Here is a 25449-nt window from a genome sequence, read left to right on the forward strand (position 1 = left end):
CGGAGCCATACACCTCGTACACGGAGCCATACACCTCGTACACTGAGCCAGTCACCTCATACACGGAGCCGGTCACCTCATACACAGAGCCATACACCTCGTACACGGAGCCATACACCTCGTACACTGAGCCAGTCACCTCATACACTGAGCCAGTCACCTCATACACTGAGCCAGTCACCTCATACACTGAGCCAGTCACCTCATACACGGAGTCATACACCTCATACACTGAGCTAGTTACCTCATACACTGAGCCAGTCACCTCATACACGGAGTCATACACCTCATACACTGAGCTAGTTACCTCATACACTGAGCTGGTTACCTCATCCACTGAGCCGGTCACCTCATACACTGAGCCAGTCACCTCATACACTGAGCCAGTCACCTCGTACACTGAGCCAGTCACCTCATACACTGAGCCAGTCACCTCATACACTGAGCCAGTCACCTCATACACTGAGCCAGTCACCTCATACACGGAGTCATACACCTCATACACTGAGCTAGTTACCTCATACACTGAGCTGGTTACCTCATCCACTGAGCCAGTCACCTCATACACGGAGCCATACACCTCGTACACTGAGCCAGTCACCTCATACACAGAGCCGGTCACCTCATACACGGAGCCATACACCTCGTACACGGAGCCATACACCTCGTACACTGAGCCAGTCACCTCATACACTGAGCCAGTCACCTCATACACTGAGCCAGTCACCTCGTACACTGAGCCAGTCACCTCGTACACTGAGCCAGTCACCTCATACACTGAGCCAGTCACCTCATACACTGAGCCAGTCACCTCGTACACTGAGCCAGTCACCTCGTACACTGAGCCAGTCACCTCATACACTGAGCCAGTCACCTCATACACTGAGCCAGTCACCTCATACACTGAGCCAGTCACCTCATACACAGAGTCATACACCTCATACACTGAGCTAGTTACCTCATACACTGAGCTAGTTACCTCATACACTGAGCCAGTCACCTCGTACACTGAGCCAGTCACCTCATACACGGAGCCAGTCACCTCATACACTGAGTCGGTCACCTCATACACGGAGCTGGTCACCTCATACACTGAGCCAGTCACCTCATACACAGAGTCATACACCTCATACACTGAGCTAGTTACCTCATACACTGAGCTGGTTACCTCATCCACTGAGCCGGTCACCTCATACACTGAGCCGGTCACCTCATACACTGAGCCAGTCACCTCGTACACTGAGCCATACACCTCGTACACTGAGCCATACACCTCGTACACTGAGCCGGTCACCTCATACACTGAGCCAGTCACCTCATACACTGAGCCGGTCACCTCATACACTGAGCCGGTCACCTCATACACTGAGCCGGTCACCTCATACACTGAGCTGGTCACCTCATACACGGAGCCAGTCTCCTCATACACGGAGCCAGTCACCTCATTGAGCCAGTCACCTCATACACGGAGCCAGTCACCTCATACACTGAGCCAGTCACCTCATACACTGAGCCAGTCACCTCATACACTGAGCCAGTCACCTCATACACTGAGCCAGTCACCTCATACACTGAGCCAGTCACCTCATACACTGAGCCAGTCACCTCACACTGAGCCAGTCACCTCATACACTGAGCCAGTCACCTCACACTGAGCCAGTCACCTCATACACTGAGCTGGTCACCTCATACACGGAGCCAGTCTCCTCATACACGGAGCCAGTCACCTCATTGAGCCAGTCACCTCATACACGGAGCCAGTCTCCTCATACACGGAGCCAGTCACCTCATTGAGCCAGTCACCTCATACACGGAGCCAGTCACCTCATACACTGAGCCAGTCACCTCATACACTGAGCCAGTCACCTCATACACTGAGCCAGTCACCTCATACACTGAGCCAGTCACCTCATACACTGAGCCAGTCACCTCATACACTGAGCCAGTCACCTCACACTGAGCCAGTCACCTCATACACTGAGCCAGTCACCTCACACTGAGCCAGTCACCTCATACACTGAGCCGGTCACCTCATACACGGAGCCGGTCACCTCATACACGGAGCCAGTCACCTCATTCACGGAGCCAGTCACCTCATACACGGAGCCAGTCACCTCATACACAGAGCCAGTCATCTCATACACTGAGCCAGTCACCTCATACACTGAGCCAGTCACCTCACACTGAGCCAGTCACCTCACACTGAGCCAGTCACCTCATACACTGAGCCGGTCACCTCATACACTGAGCCGGTCACCTCATACACGGAGCCGGTCACCTCATACACGGAGCCGGTCACCTCATACACTGAGCCGGTCACCTCATACACTGAGCCAGTCACCTCATACACGGAGCCAGTCACCTCATACACGGAGCCAGTCATCTCATACACATTGTTTCTTCACATTCCTGTAGGTGCTTTTTGGAGATCCAAAAAGGTATGCATGGGTACTGAGAACACATCAGGGCTCCTACCAACCTCTCTACTTCCTAAAGGCCCATTTCCCTACCGGGTTCCACCCAAACCCCAGCCCAGAAGGGAACGATGGCACTGGGCCACAGACACTGTAACTGTCCTGAACAGGAACACCTGTACAGGTGAAGCAGGGGACCATGGTCAGGAGAAGGGACAACTGACCAGAAACAAGTCCATAGCACCTCTCATCAATAGCCAGGGGGACTGTATTTCGTCTGAAGTTATGACCTCTGGCTCTTCCAGGATCCAATCTGCATCTTCAATGACACCAGCGGAGGAACAGTGGGCTTCCATCGGATTCACACCTGTTCCAAAGCCTCGTCTCATAGTCGGACCAACACCTGCAGAGGAACAGTGGGCTTCCATCGGATTTACACCTGTACCAAAGCCTCGTCTCAGTGTCGGGCCAACACCTGCAGAGGAACAATGGGCTTCCATCAGATTCACACCTGTACCAAAGCCTCGTCTCAGAGTCGGACCAACACCTGCAGAGGAACAGTGGGCTTCCATCAGATTCACACCTGTCCCAAAGCCTCGTCTCAGAGTCGGACCAACACTTAACCCACACAGCAGAGACTCAGGTAGGACCCTTCATTTATTAAACTATTGTGTCTTTATTGTGAGAGCTCTGGTAAGACTTCCAATGTATTCATTACAGACGGCGCATGAACTTGAAACTTACTAGTGAACACAGTACATTGGCATCTCTAATACCTTGACGGATACAGTATCGTGACAGCTTTCTTGTTTCCATAACAGGTCTGGCAGCAGGACATATGGAGGAGCCCTTATGCTTACGTACCAACCCCGTCCAAAGACTTCCTCCCCCTAACAAGCCCCTCCCAACTTTAAAAAGAAACGGTATTGTTCAGAGAATGGTCCACACGAACACTGAGAACAGAAACAGTGGATCCATGGTTGTCATTGACACTGAGGGCTCAGGAGCGGATTTGCATTATGCACAGCTTCCAAGAGGCAGCCGGGAGAGGCTGAACACTGCTGTGACAGACAAGCTGAACGCAAACTGCAGAGAGAGAAACGGTTTATTAGAAACCTTGTGGCAGGAACGCAAACTGGTGCAAGAGAGCGGAATACTGCCGTACCTCAACAAGCAAGAGCTGCTGCTACAGGAGGTATACGGTATCATCAGTGGGTTTTCTACTGTTGGTAAAACATTTATATTTTCTTAACAATAGGTGTCTTGTTCATTGTGATTGATGGGCACCATTGTATGGATAACTGCATTGGATCTCTCACTCTTTCTCTCTCTCTCTGTCTCCCTCCCTCTCTCCTTTTCTCTTTCTCTCTGTCTCCCTCCCTCTCTACCTTTCTCTTTCTCTCTGTCTCACTCCCTCTCTCCCTTTCTCTCTCTCTGTCTCCCTCACTCTCTCCCTTTCTCTCTCTCTCTCTGTCTCCCTCCTCTCCCTTTCTCTCTCTCTCTCTGTCTCCCTCCTCTCCCTTTCTCTCTCTCTCTGTCTCCCTCCCCCTCTCCCTTTCTCTCTCTCTCTGTCTCCCTCCTCTCCCTTTCTCTCTCTCTCTGTCTCTGTCTCCCTCTCCCTTTCTCTCTCTCTCTGTCTCCCTCACTCTCTCTTTCTCTCTCTCTCTGTCTCCCTCCCTCCTCTCCCTTTCTCTCTCTCTGTCTGTCTCCCTCCTCTCCCTTTCTCTCTCTCTCTGTCTCCCTCCCTCCTCTCCCTTTCTCTCTTTCTCTCTCTGTCTCCCTCCCTCTCTCACTTTCTCTCTCTCTCTGTCTCCCTCCCTCCCTCCTCTCTCTCGTGTCCCAGAGTATGTATGAGGTGGTGACGACAGAGCAGTCCTACCTGGAGAGGCTGGGTGTCGCTGTGAACCATTTCATGAAGTCATCTACCCTGCGTCTAGCCCTGTCACCCAGAGACCACAAGTCCCTTTTCTCTAGTATTGCCAAGATCAGGGAGATTAGCCAGAAGTAAGCCTGCCTGTTGCACAATCTGGGCACCAATCTAAGGGTGCAAGACTTCATTACTAGTCTTACCTGTACAAAGACCAATGCATTTGCATGAACTTCTTGTGCCTTTGAGGACTGATCTGAGAAGATCGTTGTGTTGTCAGATTTTTAGATGCGATGAAGGAGGAGCTGGAGTCTAACCTGCTATGTGACATATTGTATTCTCAGCTTTCTAGACGTAATGAGGGAGGAGCTGGAGTCTAACCTGCTATGTGACATATTGTATTCTCAGCTTTCTAGACGTAATGAGGGAGGAGCTGGAGTCTAACCTGCTATGTGACATATTGTATTCTCAGCTTTCTAGACGTAATGAGGGAGGAGCTGGAGTCTAACCTGCTATGTGACATGTTGTGTGATGTCATCTATCACCACACCAGCAGCCACTTCGGTGCCTATGTGGACTACATCCGTAACATGCCTTACCAGGAACAGACCATGCACAACCTGGGGTATGTAAAGAAAATTGGTTAATATTGCCTCGGCTCTTTCCCAATTCCTCTTTACTCAAATCCTCTTTCCTCACCTCCTCCTCAGAAGACATTGGAGGAGATGGCTTTGAGAGGAGGGACATGGGATGTTCTCATCCAATGCGATTTGAGAAGGATGCGAGGAGAGAGGATGCAAGGAATCAAGGAAAAAGTTCATTTTAGAAAGAGCCCTGGTCTCAGATGTGCTCATTCCATGTGTCAGTTGTATTGGTAGTATCACGTTTCGGGTAATGATCCAGATGCGTAAAAGTGTATTTCTTATACGGGTGCAGGCAAATGACAGGTCAAACCAGGCAGCGCAGAGTAGTCTTAAGGTCCTGGTTGGCTCGCTTCGACTGGCCGTTGGACTGGGGGGGCGGAACCTGGAGGACAGGCTGGCTGACGACCCAATGAGGGTGCAGAACGTCTTCCAGAACCGGGACGAGAAGCCTGGATGCTGTAGCCCCAGGTAAAGCGTCAGTAAAAGTTGGCGAAACCCATGAACCCGCTGCAGCTGTTCTCTGGATGTAGGCTGCGGACAATCCACCACCGCTCTCACCTTCCCGGGATCCAACGGTACGCTCCCTGCAGCAATGATGTAACCCAGAAAGGGGATGGTGGAGTGATGGAATTCGCACTTTTACAAAAATTTGGAGTACCAGTCGGGCGTGGAGTACGTGTTCTTGGGCGGAGCGAGAAAAGACGAGAATGTCATCGAGGTAGACGAAGACGAATCGGTTCAACATGTTGCTGAGAACATCAATAACCAGAGCCTGGAACACAGCAGGAATGTTGGTAAGGTCAAAGGGCATGACCAGGTACTCGTAGTAGCCACTGGTCGTGCAGTCTTTCACTCATCCCCTCCCGTGGAGCGGCTCAAAGGCCGAGGAGATGAGAGGTAGCGGGTAGCGGTTCTTCACCGTGATGTCATTGAGACCTCGGTAGTTGATGTACGGGCGCAGGGTTTTGTCCGTCTTCTCCACAAAGAAGAACCCTGCACCGGTGGGGGAGGCAGAAAGACGGATCAACCCAGTAGCTATGAACCCAGCAGTCCTCGATGTACACCACCCTGTCAAAAGTTCTCAGGGTCAGGGCAGATGGGATTCAATAATCTGGTAAGGTGGGGTAAGGTACAGAACGGCAGGCAGGCTCAGGGTCAGGGCGGGCAGAACGACCAAAACCAGGAAGGACTGGAAAACAGGAGCAGGGAAACAGGCAGGAACAGGGGAACGAACACTGGTAGGTTTCACAAACAAAACGAACTGGCAACAGACAAACAGAGAACACAGGTATAAATACACAGGGGATAATGGGGAAGATGGGCGACACCTGGAGGGAGGTGGAGACAAGCACAAAAACAGGTGAAACAGATCAGGGTGTGACAGGTCGTGAGACAGGACAGAGCATTATTGGTACTCTATTGTATTATGCTACAACAGAGACTTAGTTTGTTCCTGTTTTGTAACTCTAATGCGTCCCTGAGCAGGAGGGAGAACCCCCAGATCATGGAAATATTAAGGGAGCTACAAGACGACCAACGCTGTTATCGTCTGCCCCTGAAGTCCTTCCTGGTCCTTCCCTTTCAGAGGATCACACGACTCAAGATCCTCATAGAGGTGAGAGGTGTGGAGATGATACGTTGTATCCTATTGAATAAATATGACCTGGTACTGCCATTATGCAAGATAATGCAGATTCATTTTGATGGTGCTCCTGTTCCTAGAACATTTTGAAGAGTACAGAGCGGGGGTCAGAGAGGCAGGTGTCCGCAGAGAAAGCACTGAGAGCACTCAAAGGTATACAACTTTTCACCTGTTATTAGGCAGAGATTGTCGTGTAGGTCTTTCGGAGCATGCAGTTGCATGGTTTGCTAACTATGTGTCTGATAGAACTCAGTGCACTCAATTTGATGGGCTCATGTCAGTTACATTGTCTGTCTGTAATGGTGTGCCCGAGGGCTCTGTACTTGGTCCCCTCTTACTCACTATTGATATGAATAATTTAGACAAAAATGTGCAAAATGCGCAACTTCACTTTTATGCTGACGATACTGTTATTTATTGTTGTGCCTCGTCTCTCACAAAAGCTTTCCAGAACTTGCAAACTGCTTTTTATACTGTTCAACATACCTTGTGTCAATTGAAGCTTATCCTCAATAATGACAAAACTAAACTAATGGTGTTTTCTAAAGCAAGAATTAGACCTCTGAACCTTTCACCTGTTACTACAAGTCAGGGCAATGAGATTGCGACTCTAACCTCATATAAATATCTTAGAATTTTAATTGATGACGGCCTCTCTTTTAAATGGCATATTCAACAACTTACAAAAAAATTGAAGCTGAAATTGGGATTTTATTTTAGGAATAAGGCCTGTTTTTCTTTTGAAGCCAGAAGGAGGCTAGTAAATCAGCTACATTTCTGCCTTTACTAGACTATGGAGATATTTTAAATATGAATGCTTCCACTCAGTTTTACCATGGCACTTGAGTTTTATATTAAACTGCAAAACCCTTACGCACCACTGCACTTTGCATACCATGGTTGGCTGGCCTTCTCTAGTCACTCGTAGGCTCAGTCACTGGTATACTTTTATTTACAAAGCCATTTTGGGTTTACTACCATTTTATTTGTGCATTTTTATTGTTAACAAATGTGGTGGGTACTCTCTTCATTCGCTGGACTTTATCCTGCTAACTGTTCCAAATGTCCGAACTGAATTTGGTAAAAGGGCTTTTATGCCCTCTGCGCCATCGGCTTGGAACGCCTTACAAAATACTTTTAAACTGGAAGAACTTGTCCCGATTGGTATTTTTAAATCACTGATGAATGATCTTGAGGCTGATTCCCTGACATGTCAATGTTTTTAATTAGCTGTTTTTGATTTTGTTATACTCTTGTGAATTCAATGGTTTTTACTAGATTACTTGTAGTTTTTCATGTTGTTTGTCTGTAATTTTTGTAATTACTTGGTACTGCCTATCTTGGCCAGGACCCTCTTGAAAAATATATTTTAAATCTCAATGAGCCTTTCCTGGTTAAATAAAAGGTAAATAAATAAAAAAAATATATACATTGCAATTAGGGCTGTTGCGGTGACCATATTACCGCCACACCGGCAGTCACGGTAATTAGGCTTCTCCAAACTCTGATGCTGCCGATGGTCATTAGTAGCCTACCAAACTTGCTAACTGCCTGGTACTCAGCACAGTCTATTGTCCCACTAATTTCTCTGACATCAATGCAAATGTATTTGAAAATCGAATCAAACACTTTATGAGAGCCCATGAGCTCATGTTGCGCAACATTTCTATATGCTATGCAAATGCGCGAGAAAACAGAGTGATGGCCTCTATTAAAAAGAGGAGGTTCCCATCATCATTCTATGGGCTAGGCCTACTAATATTAAACACATTGCTTACCTTTACTACAGGACGATAGCCTGCCTGGCTGGCATGAAAATGAACCACAGGAAAGCGTCATCCATTCGCTATTTAAGTGTATGACAGTTATTTTTTACAATGCCCCTGTATTGAGAAAGGCGCATGATTATGGTCCATTCTAAATCCAAACATATTTCACACATATATTATTTAGTACATGTAAAGACAAGATTAAATCAAGAATATTCTGATGGGTGACAATATAGCCTATCATTTGTGAATGATATATTATCACTTGTAAATTATGCCCAGCGTAAAGCAAGAAACAATGGCTTTTTTTGTTTGTGACTTTTTCTAATCATAGTCGCACAGCTCATGTAGCCTAGCCCATAGGCCAATATGTGGCCAAATAACTTCTTAAAATTTAGCACATTAATCCACTTTACAAGGGGTGTAGAGCCTAACTGGTATACACAAGCACCGTCAACTACTATGGGGAATAGTATATTGACATAGACCAGTGCTTTTGCTGTTCGTCAGGCCTACTCATCTTGTTGGCTGACGAAAAATAAATGTGGACAGTTCTTCCAATATCTTCAATATGTACCTTGGAATTGGATAAGGACGCACGCAGTTGTGCGTCCCCGATATGTCTTTCTTCACTTGTAGCCTGTGAGAAAGACCCGATCACGTGAGCCATGTGAGTGAGAGATGCTTCTGAGCACCTTCAGGGATGAAGGGCACAATGCCACACTCTGGGTCAAGGGCACAACTGCCACTGGCCGCAAAAGGCATGGATTTGCTTTGGGGGGTGGGCATTACGACCACACAAGGGGGACGTCCCCGGGAAAATATGAAGCATTAGCAAGTTCTTGTCAAATTGTGAATGAGAGACTGATGAAGTGTGTACAGCCTGCAAAACAACAAAACAAAGCAGAGCTCATGCCTTTCAAGCAACTTTTTTCAAATCATCATTAGAGTCTCATCATTCAACCTTACAGCGTATTAAACATCAAAACATATAGCCCAACGTTTGTAGAACAACTAAAGTTACATTCATTACTCTAAATTAAGCATATTGGAGTTTCTATTTCTTTGTTAACTCCCTCAAATCGTTTGGAGAAAGTATCCTTTCTATTTAATTCAGCTTTGTTCAATTGTATTCTTGTTACTATAATATTAAATAATCCAAATTCAAAGCACATCTTGACTGCTAAATTAACTAATGCAGCCCACAGCCATATGGCAAAGCCAGATCATGGCCTAACATGAGGACAACTCAGAGTATGTGATTCTGTTCTTCTGAAATAGACTACCTTTTTCTTCAAATCATGTTTCTTTAGACCGGTCTAAAATAAATAACGGATTTATTGTGATGGTGTAGACTATATTACTTTTTAAATGTAGATGTTCCAAAGGTCTGCATCAGTGGCTTGTAGTCTATGTGTGGAAGCCAGGAGATGCTAAATGTGTTTATGTTAATTAACAGTTAATTATCGTGAGACCGGCAGTTATTTGCTTGACAATCACTGGCTGCCGTAATGTCATGACCGCCGCAGCCCTAATTACAATACTTAATACTTTATATTAGACACACAGGACTAGCACAATTTCCACCCAATGGCATTGAGCGCATCGTGCCCTCTGACCCCTCAGGTAGTTGAGGCCTGCAATAGGGAGGTGGGGAGGATGAAGATGATGGAGGAAATCGTTCACATCGCCAACAAAACTGAGTTTGAATGCAAGGTGAATAAAAATGCTAAATACAATGTTGATGTTCAATTAAGTATCATTAAATGGTGATAAATGATAAATCAGTAGAGATCCCGAGAATGAGATTTAACCAGAACTCTTAATCAAACCTTAAACGGTCCTAGTCACACATGTGTTTTCCCTCTTCAAGGCCCTGCCCCTGGTGTCTTCCTCTCGCTGGCTCGTCAGACAGGGGCAACTAGCTCAGCTGTCAGAGAAAGAAAACATCTTTGGTCACCGGAAACTCTGTCACATCTATCTTTTCCTCTTCAATGACTTACTGCTGGTGACCACCAGGAAAGGGTCTGTGGGGATGTATCATCTTACACTTACTATACAGTCCTAGTATAGTAGTCTGCGTTTCAGTCTCAAGTCACAATACACGGACTGTTATGATGTTGGTGTGCCTGATAACAAACATTTTTATTGGATCTTAGCATGGATCGGTTTGTGGTGCGGGATCATGTCCATCGTTCCCTGATAGAGGTGAGTGAAGGACTGGAGGAGAAGGAGGATTTGGTGTGTGCTTCATGGGAGAGGATGTTCTGCCTCGCTCTGCTGAAGAACCAGAGGGGAACAACATCTCAGTTCCTGCTGCAGGCCTCCACACAGTAAGTTTACCACATATCCTAAAGATCAGCAAAACCACATCTTAGTTCCTGCTTCACCCACCTCCTAGTGAGTTAGTTTACACATCCTAGATCAGACCAATGAAGCATGTAACCACACAGAATATGTATATCTATGGATCAGACAGGCAGTACTACTACACTAGCCCACATAAAAAATACTAGGGTACTACATACTATGGTATAAATACTATAGTATTACTATATTTATTTACTATAGTATTCACTGTAGGGTTTTTGCAGACATGACTGTATTATACTGTAGTATGTATGGTCTACTATAGTATAAATACTGTAGTATTACTATAGTTAATTGTTACGCGGATTGGAACAGGGAAACCCAAGAGCAGACTCAGACGAGGAGACTGGGATGATGTAACCAAGGTATTTATTGAAACACAGGGGGAAGATGGAGTGCAGGTCAGGGGAAGTATAGACGGGTTGCAGGAAACCAGGTGAGGAGGCTGAGGCTGGAGCGAGAGGGGTTGGGACAGGGTAAGCAGGTGCGGAGGCTGAGGCTGGAGCGAGAGGGGTTGAGACAGGGTAAGCAGGTCCGGAGGCTGAGGCTGGAGCGAGAGGGGTTGAGACAGGGTAAGGTCCAGAGGCTGAGGCTGGAGCGAGAGGGGTTGAGACAGGGTAAGCAGGTGAGGAGGCTGAGGCTGGAGCGAGAGGGGTTGGGACAGGGTAAGCAGGTCCGGAGGCTGAGGCTGGAGCGAGAGGGGTTGAGACAGGGTAAGGTCCAGAGGCTGAGGCTGGAGCGAGAGGGGTTGAGACAGGGTAAGCAGGTGAGGAGGCTGAGGCTGGAGCGAGAGGGGTTGAGACAGGGTAAGCAGGTACGGAGGGGAATCCGAGGGAGTAGTAGAGTGGGGAATACAGGACAGAGTAGCAGGATTACGAGACGTGGGACTGGAGACATGGACCAGATTCAGAGTGGGCAGAACTGTAGCGGAGAGGAAAACAGAGTCAGACAAGGGAAAACAGAATCTAAATAGTAACAAACGGCTAGAAACGTAGACTGACAGAGCAGAGATTACGATCTGGCAGCGTGGAAGTGGCAGGATTGAGTATTTGTAGAGGTCTTGATTATGGAACAGGTTGCAGCTGGTGGGGGATCTGCTCTGACACCTGTCTCTGCCCACACAATTACACACACAGAGAGGGAGAGAGCACTGGAGGAGTGGCGGCAGGTCAAGGAGACACAGAATGAGCAGTAGAGGGCGTGGCAGGAGCAGATTTGACGGTTAATAGTGTTTTTGTTTTATTATCTTTGACATACAGTATAAGTAGGGTCTTTTTCCTTGAGGGACAAATACTAAAAGTTATTACCTACTTAGAGGTTATTTTCCATAACCTCTAGGTAGGTGGAACTGTAGTCTGAACAAATAGTTCAGAGCTTCTGCTCTTTTCTATAACTTGTAGGGAACAGAATATATGATCTATACTTGGCAGGCAAGTTTCTCACTTATGGGTGGCACAAATTGGGACATGGGTTAGCGGAATGGGTGGGGTAAATGAAAAATGTAATACTGTAGTATTACTATAGTTAAAAATCTGTAGTGTTTTTGCAGACGCTAGTGTGTTTGCGGAATTACTGTCGTGTTTATTGCAACGAATACTGTAGTAGTCTACAGTAAACTACGAAAACCTATAATAAGTACTACACATGATCGAGGGATACTGTAGTGTGTATTATAGTATTGTACAGTATACTACAGTTTACTACCTAATTCTAAAGTAAGCACTACACAATCAAGGGATACTACAGTGTGTAGTATAGCATTCTACAGTATACTACAGTTTACTTCAGAATTCTATAGAATTCTATAGTAAGTACTATAGTATTCTATAGTAAACTGTAGTATTTTTTCTATGTGGGATACTCCTGATGACCAGTCGACCGATTGGCCCAATATGGTCTGAAAGAATGGGATCTCAGCAATGCTTTAAAATAGGCTATCACTGCCCCTTAAGCTATTTAATGGTGTCCCTTCATTTTGAAAGTAATGGAAAGTCCTAGGTGTAGGGTTTGATACATCTATCTTAAGGGCAAATCAAGTCTGACATTTTGAAATGGAAATGTCAAACTTTAGAAGCCTTTTTTAAACCTTGAACACACTTCAAGTTTTCATTTCCTGCTGTGCAGGAAAATTCTTAGCAGCAAAATAAAAAATAAAATTAAGATCCTGTAAATATTTTGCTGTGGGACCTGGAATTTTTATTTGGTAGCACTAGTGTTCCACACCTGGAAAAATATTCAACCTGATAACAAATTAAATGACAAATGTATACGTGTGCCATTGTGGGCAAGCAAAGTTTTTACACTTTTATCATAATTGTTTTGTGTCCAGTTCTCTGGCTGTAATTACAATAGTATTATTATTTGAGCAGCGTACATAGTGAGCAGTCTATACATTCAGCAACTCTTGGAGGACAGACCGTAAGTTGATACAAACGCGTCTTTATTGTTAAATCAACACGTTCGGGCGTCAGCCTTCATTAGAGATTTACAGTTGACATTATTAAAGAGACTTTTATATGTTTCAAAATGGTCTCCTATGGGATCAACGACAAATCACAGTGGGAATACACAGCAAAAAAAAAAAAAAGACCAATGAGAGGCGATTTTGAAACTTTTATAAAGCATCAATTTCTTCACCTCTATGCTGTAAGACAAGCCATCTCTCCACACCATTCACCCCAGAAGCTGGAGTCCCTCAAGGTGCAGTCCTCAGCCCACTTCTATTCATCATCTACATCTCAGACATCCAGACCTTCTGTCTGACAAGTAGCACAATTTGCCGATGACTTTATGCTACTGGACCAACTCAAAGTTTCTACAAGTAGCTTCCAAACCAAAAAAAAAAAATAAACTCAACAAGTGCATAGAAGAAAAGTGGTGAAACAAGTGAAACTCAACCCTCAAAAGACATAGTGTGTCCTGTTCACCAGACACAACCAAACCAAAGGAACACATAACTCTCAAAATTAAATAATACAAAATAGAAAAAGATGCAAAGTTTCTGGGGGGTTAATATTTCAAAGCAACATGTTGTTGATGACCCATATTGAGAACGTCGAGAAAGAGGGACGGCAAGAGGACTAATCACCTGAAAGCACTTTGTGGAAAGAATGGAGCATCAACAGGAAACCATTTTAGAAGTGTATATTTTAGCTACATCAGACTACTCTTCGAGTACACACTACCCTCCTTTGGATCACAGACTTCACACCACAAATGAACCGACTGCAACGAATCCAGAACCAAGAAATAAAACTGCATTCAGCAGGTGTAAAGTACTTAAGGACATTTTTTTTTTTAAGTACAACTTAAGTCGTTTTTTGGGGTATCTGAACTTTACTTTACTTTACTATTTATACTTTTGACAACTTTTGCTTTTACTTCACGACATTCCCAAAGAAAATAATGTACTTTTTACTCCATACATTTTCCATGACACCCAAAAGTACTCGTTACATTTTGAATGGCTAGCAGGTGTCACGTTCGGACCTTAGTTCTTTTATTATGTCTTTGTTTTAGTATGGTCAGGGCGTGAGTTTGGGTGGGTTGTTTTGGGATTTCTGTGTTTGGCCTGGTATGGTTCTCAATCAGAGGCAGCTGTTTATCGTTGTCCCTGATTGAGAACCATAAGACAGCCGTTACAGCAGGACAGGAAAATGCATGCACTTATCAAGAGAACATCCCTGGTCATCCCTACTGCCTCTGATCTGGCAGACTCACTAAACACAAATGCTTTGTTTGTAAATTATGTCTGAGTGTTGGAGAGTGCCCATGGCTATCCATAAATAAAACAACAAGAAAATGGTGCCATCTGGTTTGCTCAATTTAGGGATTTTTTAAATTATTTATACTTGTACTTTTACTTTTGATACTTAAGTGTAAGGGTACAAGGCCAGACCCAGATGCAGACACAGGAGGCAGATGGTTTGAGTCTGTGATATTTATTAGTTTCCAAAAAGGGTAGGCAAGAGAATGGTCGTGGACAGGCAAAAGGTCAAAACCAGTTCAGAGTCCAGAAGGTACAGTGTGGCAGACAGGCTCGAGGTCAGGCAGGCGGGTACAGAGTCTAGAAACACGCAAGGGTCAAAACCAGGAGGACTAGCGAAAGAGAATTTAAAAAATCAGGAGCACGGGAAAAACACGCTGGTTGACTTGAACAGACAAGATGAACTGGCAAAGAGAGACAGGAAACACAGGGATAAAAACACCGGGGAAAATAAGCTACACCTGGAGGTTGGTGGAGACAATCAAAAGGACAGGTGAAACAGATCAGGGCGTGACACTTAAGTATATTTTATCAATTACATTTACTTTTGATACTTAAGTATATTTAAAACCAAATACTTTTAGACTTTTACTCAAGTGGTATTTTCCTCAGTGTACTTACCTACCAACCTTTTTACTGTTTACTGTTTAATTAATAATTAATAATAAGTTTATGCTATTTATCAAGTACCCTACCCTAGTCCTTACCTTAAGGTTTCGTATCTATGTCCTCCAACCCAGGGTTTGTATCCTTCTTCTTTTATTAACGCTCACTAACTTGTTGTTACCAATAACATCTTACTCACTTGTTGTTACCAATAACATCTTACTCACTTGTTGTTACCAATAACATCTTACTCACTTGTTGTTACCAATAACATATCACTAACTTGTTGTTACCAATAACATCTCACTAACTTGTTGTTACCAATAACATCTTACTAACTTGTTGTTACCAATAACATCTTACTCACTTGTTGTTACCAATAACATCTTACTCACTTGTTGTTACCAATAACATCTTACTAACTTGTTGTTACCAATAACATCTTACTCACTTGTTGTTACCAATAACATCTTACTCACTTGTTGTTACCAATAACATCTTACTCACTTGTTGTTACCAATAACATCTTACTCACTTGTTGTTACCAATAACATCTTACTCACTTGTTGTTACCAATAACATCTTACTCACTTGTTGTTACCAATAACATCTTACTCACTTGTTGTTACCAATAACATCTCACTAACTTGTTGTTACCAATAACATCTCACTCACTTGTTACCAATAACATCTCACTCACTTGTCGTTACCAATAACATCTCACTCACTTGTCGTTACCAATAACATCTTACTAACTTGTTGTTACCAATAACATCTTACTAACTTGTTGTTACCAATAACATCTCACTAACTTGTTGTTACCAATAACATCTTACTCACTTGTTGTTACCAATAACATCTTATTAACTTGTTGTTACCAATAACATCTCACTAACTTGTTGTTACCAATAACATCTTACTCACTTGTTGTTACCAATAACATCTTACTCACTTGTTGTTACCAATAACATCTTACTCACTTGTTGTTACCAATAACATCTCACTAACTTGTTGTTACCAATAACATCTTACTAACTTGTTGTTACCAATAACATCTTACTCACTTGTTGTTACCAATAACATCTCACTAACTTGTTGTTACCAATAACATCTTACTAACTTGTTGTTACCAATAACATCTTACTCACTTGTTGTTACCAATAACATCTCACTCACTTGTTGTTACCAATAACATCTCACTCACTTGTTGTTACCAATAACATCTTACTCACTTGTTGTTACCAATAACATCTTACTCACTTGTTGTTACCAATAACCTCTTACTAACTTGTTGTTACCAATAACATCTTATTAACTTGTTGTTACCAATAACATCTCACTAACTTGTTGTTACCAATAACATCTCACTAACTTGTTGTTACCAATAACATCTTACTAACTTGTTGTTACCAATAACATCTTACTCACTTGTTGTTACCAATAACATCTCACTAACTTGTTGTTACCAATAACATCTTATTCACTTGTTACCAATAACATCTTACTCACTTGTTGTTACCAATAACCTCTTACTAACTTGTTGTTACCAATAACATCTTATTAACTTGTTGTTACCAATAACATCTCACTAACTTGTTGTTAGCAATAACATCTTACTAACTTGTTGTTACCAATAACATCTTACTAACTTGTTGTTACCAATAACATCTTACTCACTTGTTGTTACCAATAACATCTCACTAACTTGTTGTTACCAATAACATCTCACTAACTTGTTGTTACCAATAACATCTTACTAACTTGTTGTTACCAATAACATCTTACTAACTTGTTGTTACCAATAACATCTTACTCACTTGCTGTTACCAATAACATCTACCTCACTTGTAGTTACCAATAACATCTTACTCACTTGTTGTTACCAATAACATCTTACTAACTTGTTATTACCTATAACATCTTACTAACTTGTTGTTACCAATAACATCTTACTAACTTGTTGTTACCAATAACATCTTACTCACTTGCTGTTACCAATAACATCTTACTCACTTGTTGTTACCAATAACATCTTACTAACTTGTTGTTACCAATAACATCTTACTCACTTGTTATTACCATAATTAACATATTACTAACCTGTTATTACCATAATTAACATCTTACTAACTTGTTATTAACAATAACGTCTTAGAATTTGTTATTACAATAACATCTTACTAACCTGTTATTACCATAATTAACATATTACTAACTTGTTATTACCGTAATTAACATAATACTAACCTGTTATTACCATAATTAACATATTACTAACCTGTTATTAACACTAACATATTACTAACTTGTTATTACCATAATTAACATATTATTAACTTGTTATTGCCGTAATTAACATATTACTAACCTGTTATTACCATAATTAACATCTTACTAACTTACTAACGGCAGGTAGCCTAGTTGTTAGGGTGTTGGGACAGTAACTGAAAGGTTGCTAGATTGAATCCCCGAGCTGACAAGGTAAAAATCTGTCGTTCTGCCCCTGAACAAGGCAGTTAACCCACTGTTCCTAGGCCGTCATTGTAAATAAGAATTTGTTCTTAATTAACTGACTTGCCTAGTTAAATAAAGGTCAAATAAATAAAAAAAACTTGCTATAATGACTAACATCTTACTAATTTGTTATTACCACCAACATCTTACTAACTTGTTATTAACAGATTTAAGGTCTTACTAACTTGTTATTGTCGCTAACATCTTACTAACTTGTTATTACCAGATTTAACACATTTTTGTTAAACTCTTTATTTCTTATAATCTTTTAACATATTAGTTTGTTTTAATTAAAATCAGTTCAGGAAACGAGCCAATCACGCTTTTGTGATCCACAAACACTTCCACAAGCCTCCTTTAATACCAAACCCTCCCCTCTTTGCCCCCTGCCTGCCTTGCCTCCTCCTCTCATTCCATGAGCAGAGTCTCTGAACTATCCAATCAGGCCCCAGTCCAGCCAGGCACCTGTAAAATCTTGGTCCTGATGAAAACGGAGGTGTATTAAACAAACTAAACCCATTTTTAATTTTAACAATAAAGAAGCGTTTTTATCCTTCCACTATCCTTCCACTATCCTTCTCAATTTCCTCTTCACTTGAGAGTGAGATAGCAGAAGTGTTCACTTCCCTTTAAGAGAAGCTTGATTAAGGGAAAGTGACTGGTTTCGCAGCACCGCAGCTTCCGGGTACCATAGACTATAAAGCACCGCTGATTTTTCTAGTGCTAAGTAACGTTTGGTGCTCCTAGCTTTTAAGTTGGCAGCACCAGTGCTATCAATAGAGAAAATGTTTTAGAGCCCTGAGTGTGACAGTTTGACTTCTCGTCTTCCGCTGCTGTAGGGCAGAGAAGATAACCTGGATGGAGGTGTTGAGCCATCGAGTGGACGGGATGGAAGGAATCTATGAAGAATGGGGTGAGTGTCATTCAGGGACCTTATCTTTCTACCAACAGATAACTCAGGAATAAATTAGATTGGACCCTGATCGTGTTCTTGCCTCCAAAATGGAAATGGCACAGGCCTGTCAGATTATCTCAAAGGCCCTGTTGTTTCTCGTCTTTCCACTAGAGGTCAGAACACTCAACGATATACGGCAGAGATTTAGCATGGTTCAGTTTCCATAGGCCTCCTCAGTGGGACTTCTGTTTATTCATTCATTGTTGTGTTTAAAACTAATAAGTCGAACGACAACGCATATTCTAAGGTGTAATGCACATTTCTAAACACACGTGTTTAGAACCTTAAACACGTTGCCTGTCTCAGACTGTCCTCAGGTACGATGCACTGAGGTCTACGTAGCACAGCAGCCAGGGGAACTGAGTGTACAGCTGGGTGATACCATCAACGTCATACAGAAAACTGCTGACGGTAGGTTTATGTGGACCAGAAAATCATGACAGGGTTTTTCACTCAGGTACTACTACTCTCTACTGGGTACAGTCAGAGGTGGATGGGGCCAACCCCCCCACTGAGTCTAGTTCCCATAGAGATCCTATTAAATTACTACGGGGTCTATGTCGTAAACCCTCAAAGTGCCTGAAATTGGGTGAAAATGGCAGCCATCTTGGTCAGGGAGAAATCCAAAACCAGTCTATTTGGATTGAATGGCAGTAGAGGCATTGGTGATGCATTTTCTGCTTTTCCTCATGCAGGACAATAAAAGTAAGGCATGTGATGTATCAGAAATGGTGTAATGGAATTAAAGTCAACCTAAAATATTGATATATAATGCTAAATACAGTTTATACGGGTTGTATATCAGTTTTCTGTAAATAGCCTCTAAAATATATGTAAACAGACTATAATGTCTCAGATTTAGTTTTCTTGTGAAGCTGTGAGTGATGTTATATGATACAATATCAGTACTTGTTGCATTTACAACTTGTCTAAGTCCTATCATCGACTGGACTGACTGCATTGTTTGAACAGAATGTTGAAAGCTCCTGAGTGGCGCAGCGGTCTAAGGCACTGCATCTCAGTGCTAGAGGTGTCACTACAGACTCTGGTTCAATTCTAGGCCGTATCACAACTGGCCTTGATTGGGAGTCCCATAGGGAGGTGCACAATTGGCCCAGGGTCGTACGGGTTTGGCCGTGGTAGGCCGTCACTGTAAATAAAAAAAATATTGTCTAGCTAGCTAACACACATACAGTGCAGATAAATTCTTCACATTCACTGTTTTACACAATATCTTATCACAGCACTGGCAGACCATGGTTGACCAACTCCCTGACCAACATGGCTGACTTTTGGACCATCATAAGAAGGTCCCATGCTAGTTAATATTCTAACTCCTCATTCTATGATAGTTATTCTCAAGGTGTATTCCTTCTACAGAGTTTTTCCTTGCCACTGTGCTTCTGCTTGCCCTTTGAGGTATAGGGTATAGGCCGGGTTACTGTAAAGCACTTCAGGACAATCTCCTGTGGATGTAAAAAGGGAAATATAAATCAATGTGATTTTACAGGTTAAATTGCTTTTCTCAATCTCAATACTGCTTGTAATCATGTCTTGGAAGTCCATCTTCATACCCCCCCCCCCCCCCCACTAACAACATGTCTCGCTATCGCAGGTTTCCTAGAGGGCAGGAGACTTGCGGACGGTGAGCGGGGCTGGTTCCCGGATTACTGTGCGGTGCAGGTCACCAATGAGTACGTCCAGAGGAAACACCTCAGGCAGCGCTACCATGTTATACGGACTGCCAACCGTATCCTGAACCGACGGCACACTGTTCCCCAGGCAACTGCCTGCTTCAGATAGAAAGGTCTTTCTGAACGAGGTCTGCATCGCAAATGGCACCCTATCTATCCCTTATATCAGGGCGTTCACAATAATTGGACGGTTGATGAACTGAATTAGGTTCGTTTCAAATGGGGTTGGAGTGAAAACCTACAGGATGGTAGATCTCCAGGAACAGGGTTGGAGAGCCCTGGTGTAAACCTACAGGAGGGTAGATCTCCAGGAACAGGGTTGGAGAGCCCTGGTGTAAACCTACAGGAGGGTAGATCTCCAGGAACAGGGTTGGAGAGCCCTGGTGTAAACCTACAGGAGGGTAGATCTCCAGGAACAGGGTTCGAGAGCCCTGGTGTAAACCTACAGGAGGGTAGCTCTCCAGGAACAGGGTTGGAGAGCCCTGGTGTAAACCTACAGGAGGGTAGCTCTCCAGGAACAGGGTTGGAGAGCCCTGGTGTAAACCTACAGGAGGGTAGCTCTCCAGGAACAGGGTTGGAGAGCCCTGGTGTAAACCTACAGGAGGGTAGATCTCCAGGAACAGGGTTGGAGAGCCCTGGTGTAAACCTACAGGAGGGTAGATCTCCAGGAACAGGGTTAGAGAGCCCTGGTGTAAACCTACAGGAGGGTAGCTCTCCAGGAACAGGGTTGGAGAGCCCTGGTGTAAACCTACAGGAGGGTAGCTCTCCAGGAACAGGGTTCGAGAGCCCTGGTGTAAACCTACAGGAGGGTAGCTCTCCAGGAACAGGGTTAGAGAGCCCTGGTGTAAACCTACAGGAGGGTAGCTCTCCAGGAACAGGGTTCGGGAGCCCTGGTGTAAACCTACAGGAGGGTAGCTCTCCAGGAACAGGGTTAGAAAAGCCCTGGTGTAAACCTACAGGAGGGTGGCTCTCCAGGAACAGGGTTGGAGAACCCTGCATGATGCACTTCTTCTGATCAGGGCCAATAGGGCTCTGGTCAAAAGTAGTGCACTATATAGGGAAAGGGTTGCCATTTGGGATGCAGAGGAGATATAACCAGTCACACTCTTGATGTATTTCAGTCAGTTGATAATGTTCAGCTTTTAATTTACTCTTAACCTAAGTGTTTATTCTTACTATGTTTCTTATTCTGTTTATACACATTTTATTTCATTGAACTGACATATGACAGAATATCATTATAACTTACTGCAATTTAATTCTTTATGAAAATAAACTACAACGTATGAAATTGATTTGATTAATAACCGCAATATTTCTTATAATATTCCATATATCAGATTAACCAATTACAATAACTTCCTTGGTTACTTTTCATCCAATCTAGATTTGTAAAGTAATTCCAGAAATTCCCATATTCACCAATCGTAAAGGACCTATCAAATGCAATCTGAACCAATAAGAGAGCGAATTAGTTGTGTTCTGTCCAATGACAAAGTGTCTTGTGGCTTCGAGCTTTTCCCGGAGACCCATCCAGTATATCGTATTCATTATTGGAGTTCCAGGATTTCAAGACGAAGGACAGAAGGTACGATCTCTTTTTTTAACGGATTTATTGTTGCAATTTACTGTTATTACTTTTTTTTGTTGAAAGATTGATTTATCAAATGCACTACAGAAAGATACAAAGTAACCAACGTTCTGAAGTTACTCAATCAGTGGGGAATGCATGTTTTTTTATGTAGGCTTCTCGTCGGTGTAACGTAACTTTTTCTTCGGCATGAATTATAACCAACAGTAAATGTCACTGTTTTCGAGGCTCGTGATTTCTTCTTTAGGTTATTTTAACTTGCGCTTTCACAACAATCTCATCGCCACTATAATTAACTTTGATTGCAAAAGCAGCTATAACCAGCAGCTATAACTAACTATACGTTAATTTGTTTAACTTTCCCATCGGATATAGTGTTGCATATGTAGATCAATCGCTGATTATTTTTCATTTAATGTTTTAATACACATGTGATTTTTATCGACCACGATGTCAAATGAAATCGTTTTGCACTTAAAATGTCCGGTCGTACGTTGGACCAAATAAAAGTAGCATTTGTGGGGGTGGCCAGGGGTTGTCCTGGGTACAACATGCAGAATTCATTACATTATAAACATTATAAATTATACATTATAAATCTGTAGGAATATGGACAGGGCAGACATGGTTTTGAGTTTATCTGCAACGCATTGAACCACTGAAGCAAACTGTCTGAAGAGTAACCGCGAGGCCTCAGGCGGAGGAGCCACTTACTCACTACTAACGTTACCTGTTGCATTTCTTTTCACAGAAGTTCAGATTTTGACTTCATTCATGCGCCATTGTGTTATTCATAGGTAACACGTAGTTAATCAATTGCATTTTAGATGTATTATCAAAACAACGTTAAGCAAAGGCCCAAGTCCTACACAGACAGTGTGGAGATAGAACACGTCGACACATAATGTAGTAGACTGACTGAGATTTGGGGTTAAGAGTTTGAGACCCAAGAGTGCCAACCAACCCTATGCCTTCCCACAAAAAAATGCCTAAACGGAAATAATTATATCAGAAATAGAAAGGCACTAAAATATAAAACAAAAGGCATGAGGGGGATTTTTTTTTTAAACCTTTTTTTATAATTGTTATTTTCAACTAAAATGTTCTGTTGTATTTTAATGGACTGAGACTCTAAACCACAATAGTGCTATTTCAGACCAAACTCTTCTCATCTCTGAAATCAACTCTCAACTGATTGAATGACAGACAGGAGTCCTTGGGAAAGGAGATATTGATTTGAATTAATCAATTCGGTTTAGTCTTATGACTGATTCCTCACAAAACCCAGACAAAAAAAATACAATTATTTTGGGGGATTTTTATTAAATGGATTCCATAGAATAGTCCCCTGGAGGAATAATCTAAAAGCATAATTATTGTTTTTAATCAAAGTTGCCATATTTGTATGTATTTTTTATGTGGAACTGACAGCATTGTAACTACGTTTTCTATTTGTATCATGTCAGTCAAAAATATAAAATTCCCAGTTTATGCTACAATACAACTTTTGGGTGTGTTCGTAAATTCAATCTGGTGTGTCAGAGTGCGCTCTGGGCGTTTGTAAATTGAGCATTGTCACATTTTCTGTTTGTAAATTCAGAGCATTTCGCTCTCGGAGCGTTCCCGACCGCATTCTGGATGATGAATTGCGTTGATCTGAACTTTCTGACCTCACAACGGCAGTCACGCACCCACGCTAACTGGCTAATGTTGGCTAGCTTGCTAACTACTTCCAGACAAATGAGAGAACATCTCACTCTGACCATTTTACTCTCCCTAGCAGAGGTGGTTAGGCTGTTGTTATCCAGAGCGTTGGTGACTGCAACTGTGCCATTGGCCAAAAAATTAATTATGCTTTTTTGCCGACTTTTACCGACACCAGCCATATTCAACAGGTGTTGAGCGTTCGTAAATTCGTCAGTTATTCTGCGCTGTGGCACACTCAAACGTGAGTGCTCTGAAATCGGAGTAGATGGCCAGAGCAAATTTACGAACGCACCCTTTATAAGAGGTTTTAAAAATAGATTCTATTTGACTCAAATTCCATGACTTACAACAAGACATTGTTGGCAGAATAGATGGATGCAGTTCAATGCATGACTAATATAAATTCACCAACACATTTCTTGGTAGTGCAAAAAAATTGTGAATTGGTTTGCTAGCTAGCTATGCTGAACTTACGCTAACTAGATAAGTTGTCAATCTCTTGCTTTTGTAAAGTCACTCTGGCTACTCCGATTTCAGCGCACTCTCGTCTGAGTGCCAGAGTGCAGAATAACTGATTAATTTATGAACGCTCAACACCCGCTACATATGACCGGTGTCAGTAAAAGTTGGCAAAAAAAAAAGTTGTACAATTGTTTTCAGCAGCACAGTTTGTCACGAAATAACATAAATACAGCCTAGTTAACAACCTCTGCTAGTGCGATTTAAAACGGTTTGGCTTTTTACTTTACCTTCTATAATGGTATTTGAATGTTTAGGTTATTAAATGTGATATGGGGCTACCGAGTGGAACTGTGGTCTAAGGTTCTGCATCTCAGTGCTACTACAGACCCTGGTTCGATTATAGGCTGTATCACAACCGTCCGTGATTGGGAGTCCCATAGGGCGGCACACAATTGGCCCAGCGTCATCCGTGGTTAGGGTTAGCCCGGGGTAGCGCTCTCCGGGTTTCCACACAGACGACCACGAGACTGCTTGCGTTCAGTCTCCATGTTGATGACAATGATGCTGTTTTCACTTCTTATTATAAATCCACTGGTGTTCTATAATTTTTTTCTTATTTCTGCAAATGGCTAGTTTTTGTCTTTTCTTAGCAAGTTGGCCCTAGATCGTGTTAGCCTCTACCGCTAGTAAATGTACTGATTCAGAGCAAACGTAACTAGCTATACAACCCTGATAATACCAGCGACGGTGTCAGATGTCACTCTGGAAATGTGAACAATGGCACTTTAATAGCGTTAACATGTATCTCACACTACTCATCTCATATGTCTATGTCTTGTACCTGTATACCATCTATTGCACTTTGCCTATGCCGCTCGGCCATCGCTCATCCATATATTTATATGTACATATTCTCATTCACCCCTTTTTTAGATTTGTGTGTATTAGGTAGTCGTTGGGGAATTGTTAAATTACTTGTTAGATATTACTACACTGTCGGAACTAGAAGCACAAGTATTTCGCTACACTCGCATTAACATCTGCTGACCATGTGTATGTGACCAATACAATTTGATTTGATTTGCCTGTAGCGTATATTATTTTAAACAATATAACTTAAAATGAGTTAAATCAAAAAATGGGAAAATTTGCAATATTCTTGTTTTATATTTTTCAATAATCATAAAGTCATGTAAACATTTTATAAAAACAAAAATGACATCAAAATACTAGTGTTTCCTGGTTTTTGTTGTTGTCTAGGTTTGGTGAGGAACCTTATTGATACTATAGATAATATTAGTCACGTCTCAAGTTTCTTTCGCAAATTATTGTGAGCAATCTCCTGAGTAAACGTAATGCATTTTCTACAGAAGTTTGAGAAGGAATTGTTTTGTTTGATTATAGAGGGTAAATCAGGGCAGGCCGTGATAAGGTATGTAAGATATCCT

The 25449-nt window shown here is 42.6% G+C and overlaps 2 protein-coding genes across 14 annotated transcripts in view; both read left to right on the top strand.

The window, feature by feature from the left end:
- The window catches only part of LOC110524871 (ephexin-1), a 35722-nt gene extending 14195 nt beyond the window's left edge, over positions 1–21527 (top strand). The window contains exons 4-15 of one of the 3 annotated variants that reach the window (XM_090236430.1): positions 2416–3057; positions 3236–3609; positions 4258–4418; positions 4754–4906; positions 6411–6540; positions 6648–6720; positions 9967–10052; positions 10210–10361; positions 10496–10669; positions 18432–18505; positions 18854–18958; positions 20163–21527. In XM_090236430.1, coding sequence (XP_090092556.1) covers positions 2416–3057; positions 3236–3609; positions 4258–4418; positions 4754–4906; positions 6411–6540; positions 6648–6720; positions 9967–10052; positions 10210–10361; positions 10496–10669; positions 18432–18505; positions 18854–18958; positions 20163–20350 — 2312 coding nt within the window. In that variant the 3' untranslated portion in view covers positions 20351–21527. Of the gene's footprint in view, positions 1–2415; positions 3058–3235; positions 3610–4257; positions 4419–4753; positions 4907–6410; positions 6541–6647; positions 6759–9966; positions 10053–10209; positions 10362–10495; positions 10670–18431; positions 18506–18853; positions 18959–20162 lie in introns of those variants that run through there. The other 2 variants (XM_090236429.1, XM_036978917.2) reach the window with 2 other exon arrangements.
- Positions 21528–21714: 187 nt separating this feature from the next.
- The window catches only part of farp2 (FERM, ARH/RhoGEF and pleckstrin domain protein 2), an 88249-nt gene continuing 84514 nt past the window's right edge, over positions 21715–25449 (top strand). For 6 of the 11 annotated variants that reach the window (XM_090236418.1, XM_090236420.1, XM_090236426.1 and 3 more), the window contains exon 1: positions 21726–21829. The gene's annotated coding sequence lies outside the window, so the exon portion shown is untranslated. Of the gene's footprint in view, positions 21830–25449 lie in introns of all 11 variants that reach the window. The other 5 variants (XM_090236425.1, XM_090236427.1, XM_090236422.1 and 2 more) reach the window with 1 other exon arrangement.

Source organism: Oncorhynchus mykiss, chromosome 5, assembly GCF_057628025.1.
Source record: "Oncorhynchus mykiss isolate SJ-2025 chromosome 5, ASM5762802v1, whole genome shotgun sequence".
NCBI lineage: Eukaryota > Metazoa > Chordata > Actinopteri > Salmoniformes > Salmonidae > Oncorhynchus > Oncorhynchus mykiss.